Here is a 3,627-nt window from a genome sequence, read left to right as displayed (position 1 = left end):
TCCCTCCACTCCAAACTAGCCCAGAAGTGATGGCTAGAACCACGATACCAGGCAATATCACCTTCAGAATCTTTGATCTAAGCTGCAGAGAATAGCATTTATTCCTCCATGCTATCCCCTAATACAATAACATTTCTCTTCTCTCCACACTTGAATGGTACTCTGAACCACAGTGCTGTGGCCTGTTTGTTCACACGGCCTGCAGTGTTTATCTTCATCTATGCCAGGAACAGGAAGATCATATGTATAAGGGCATTGGCTGGAGGTTCCTTCAAAATAAATTATGAGTCACTTGCAGTCACAGACTCCTGTGCCTGAAAGTGGGCCAGGTACCTTTTACCCCGACACCCCTACCCCCCCCCCCACCATCTTATAGTATCCACAGCTCAGACTCCAGCTCATTAACTTTGTGCCGCAGCTCCTTGAGCAGCAACCCTTTTTGGAAGAAGTGGTCACTGTGGAGCGGTGTCCACCACCCATACATTACAGCTGACACATATTGCCTATACAGTTCTATTCTAATTAATTAATTTGAATACTAACATTTAAAAAGAGTGAATTTTTCAAGCTGTACTCTTCAGCTGTACTAACACCTAATTAAACTAACCAGCGAACCAAAAAGCACAAGAAATACTTACCAATCACTTACCTATTTTCCTGTAATATTACACTTGGCTCTCACGGTAAGAAACAAGTTGAAGGGACTCTCTGCTACTGCATGTTGTTCTTCATTGTTGTAGCCCATCTCATGCAGGTCCACTTTTCGCTTTCTAAACCTTCTCTCTCTCTCTCTCTCTCTCTCTCTCCCTCTCACGCATCATTTCAGAAACACAGCTCACTTTCTCTCTTGCAGCATCTGTGAAGAGAAATCAAAGTTAACGCTTCGGAGATCCAAAAAATTAACTTTGATTTCTCCTCACAGATGCTGCCAAATCTGCTGAGTTTTTCCAACAACTTCTGTTTTTGTTTCTTATTTACAGCATCCGCAGTTCTTTCAATTTATTTCTTGTTTGGTCCACTTCAGTGAAATGATGAACCGCAGCATAATCATCCCAACTCTCCCCACAGCGATACTGAATTATTGTATATTCCTCTGAATGCTCTCCACAACAATGTTGAACACTCCTCCTGATCTGCTTCTCAGTGACACCGACTGCTACACACTCCATCCAGTACTGTTCACAGCGACACTGATTTGCAGAGACGAAGACTGTACAGGGTCCCACAGGTGCACAGAGAGTAATGAGAGAGCTTGTAATTGTATAAGCCGTATCATTCTGTACATTGCTAACAGAGACAAGTCAAAGCTCGTTTTCTTGCACTCATCAAAAAAGAAACAGACAGACTTGAAGAAAGTGATGTTAATTTGATGAATAGTTTGGCTACCATTGGCGTACAAATGTAACAAGAACAGTCAACTGGCAATATTAATTCTCAGACTGGGCAGGTTACTGTCTGAATTATGCTGACTTAGTTAGTTTCTCACAGGAAAGTTTTGACAGATGACATCTTTTCTAGCAGTTTTTCTTTCTGCTGACATTGCAGGGATTTTTTCATTTTTAAATATATTAGTCTCTAAAGAGTCTGTAACAATGCTTGCAACATATTCTGTGATAAATACAACATTTAAATACAACAATGATCCATTCAGAAGCTTCAGTGGCTTTTAATTTTTGGAGACTAAAGCAGTCATAAATCGTGGGTGAGTCAAGCTATTCTGGAATCCTCTACTGAGTCACAAGGAGCAGGCAAATGTGCCCAGCTCATAAACAATTTATACATGATTATACACAATGTACAGTAAGAACTCAGATCATGTAAGATATATCATCCAAGGCTAGAATAACTTGCAATGACCTGTTCTACAGTTGTGAAACAATCCACAAAGTCCTCTTCTGAGATTCCATGTTTCATGTACTGATGTACATACGCTCTAAAAAGAAAAATCACAAAATCAGACATTTCTGAATAGACTAAAAGAAATATTTGCAAAAAAACGTAGTTTCTTGCTGAAAAATTTTCCAAGATTACATATCTAAAAGTAAAGTGATTTCTAGGAATCTAAGTTTACTGAAAACAAAAGAAAAAAAATCAGGAAGCAAATTATCCCAACTTAAAATAAAAAGCTAGTGCCACAGTAGCATGCACACTGAGCGATACAGGTTCACAATTCCAGTAACGGGTGCAAACTGGAGACTCTACCTTCTCTAAGAGGATGGAGAGAGACCAGCAAATTATTGAAGAATTATAGCTGATTTCTAGTCTGCAGCAGCATGAAATATTAACGAGGACCTGGTGAACGCAGGGGAAACAACAGCCTGGTAATATTATTGCTGGACTGTTTATCTAGAGACCCGGTAATGTTCTGGGGACCCAGGTTCAAATCCCATCACGGAAGATAGTGGAATTTGAATTCAATAAGAAAACTGGAATTAGGGGTAAAGGAATTGAAGTAAATCATGAATCTATTGTCGATTGTCAGGAAAAACCCATCTGGTTTGTTCATGTCTTTTAGTGAGGGATACTACCATCCTTACCTGGTCTGGCCGACATGCGACTCCAGACACACAACAGTGTGGCTGATTCTTAACTGCCCTATGGGAAATTAGGGATAGGCAACAAATGCAAGCCAGTCATGCCTTCACTTTATGCATGAATCTTTTTAAAAATTACCTAAGTCATAAAACAGGTCAAGCAAACAAGAAAAAATATTATTAGTAAGTAGTTCCATAAATTCTAAATAAAAGTCATTCAGAAGTCAGCAGATCCTATTTGGGGAAACTTGTGTTTCAATATCTTGAAAGGATACTAACCGTGAAGCAAACATGTCCCAAGCTTTTGTCACGATTCTATCCAGGGATTTCTGTAGACACTGGCTGTTGCTGACAATACTGGCTGATTTTTCATACTTGTTAAAAGTTGTGGAAGTTCTCCATACGCTGAGGGCAGAATCAGCAGGCATCCATGAGGTGTACAGTGCCTGCTCTTTAAAACCATCTAATAATATAAATTATCATAAATTAATTTGAAATGCTTGGTTGGAGTCAGGAGAAGGCTGCTTCAGCAGATTACATGACAAACCTAGACAACAAGAGCCGAGAACAGGAGACAAGATTTGTCCCATACAAAAAGTTATATATTGATCATATATTCCTGAGACACCTCACAATTATTTCTTTGATTTCTGTTAAAGCTATCACAAAATAACGATAAATTTTAGTTTTGTTTTAAAAAAACACTAACATTAGTCATGGTTAGCAAATCAGGATTTCTAAATATGAAAGCCCAGTAGATTAAAGCACCAAGCAACAAGGGGATTGACAGTTTCACCAATTCAAACAGCTTGGGACTGTAAAGGAATATACCATGTTAACACTCCAGATTATCTATAACCAATACCCTAAACCTCTTGAGATTAAATTGAAATTTCCTGCCTAACGTTTTGCGAGAAAATAAAATGGATGACTATCAGGATTAGAGGGATAGAGGGTTATGGGTTACTCTAAATACATAGCTGCAGCATCAAGATGTAACAGATTCTGGTACTCAACTGGCCAGGAAAAATCCTCAACTTGTACATTTTTCTGCATGTAGCTTTGCTTGCTGAGCTGGAAGGTTTGTTTTCAG

General features: G+C 38.9%; 1 protein-coding gene across 1 annotated transcript; it reads right to left on the bottom strand.

Annotated features, from left to right (window-relative positions):
* Positions 1 to 1,346: 1,346 nt before the first annotated feature.
* LOC122559932 (tubulin delta chain-like) lies at positions 1,347 to 3,620 on the bottom strand. Its single transcript, XM_043710041.1, has 3 exons — positions 3,517 to 3,620; positions 2,814 to 2,999; positions 1,347 to 1,933 (listed from the first exon to the last, which is right to left on the bottom strand). Exons 1-3 carry the CDS (start codon positions 3,588 to 3,590, stop codon positions 1,828 to 1,830), a joined length of 366 nt encoding a protein of 121 aa, XP_043565976.1. The 5' UTR covers positions 3,591 to 3,620; the 3' UTR covers positions 1,347 to 1,827.
* Between the last annotated feature and the right edge of the window lie 7 nt (positions 3,621 to 3,627).

Source organism: Chiloscyllium plagiosum, chromosome 20, assembly GCF_004010195.1.
Source record: "Chiloscyllium plagiosum isolate BGI_BamShark_2017 chromosome 20, ASM401019v2, whole genome shotgun sequence".
Taxonomy (NCBI): domain Eukaryota; kingdom Metazoa; phylum Chordata; class Chondrichthyes; order Orectolobiformes; family Hemiscylliidae; genus Chiloscyllium; species Chiloscyllium plagiosum.
Note: the sequence above shows the minus strand (reverse complement) of the source record. Positions and strands in the feature narration are given on the sequence as shown.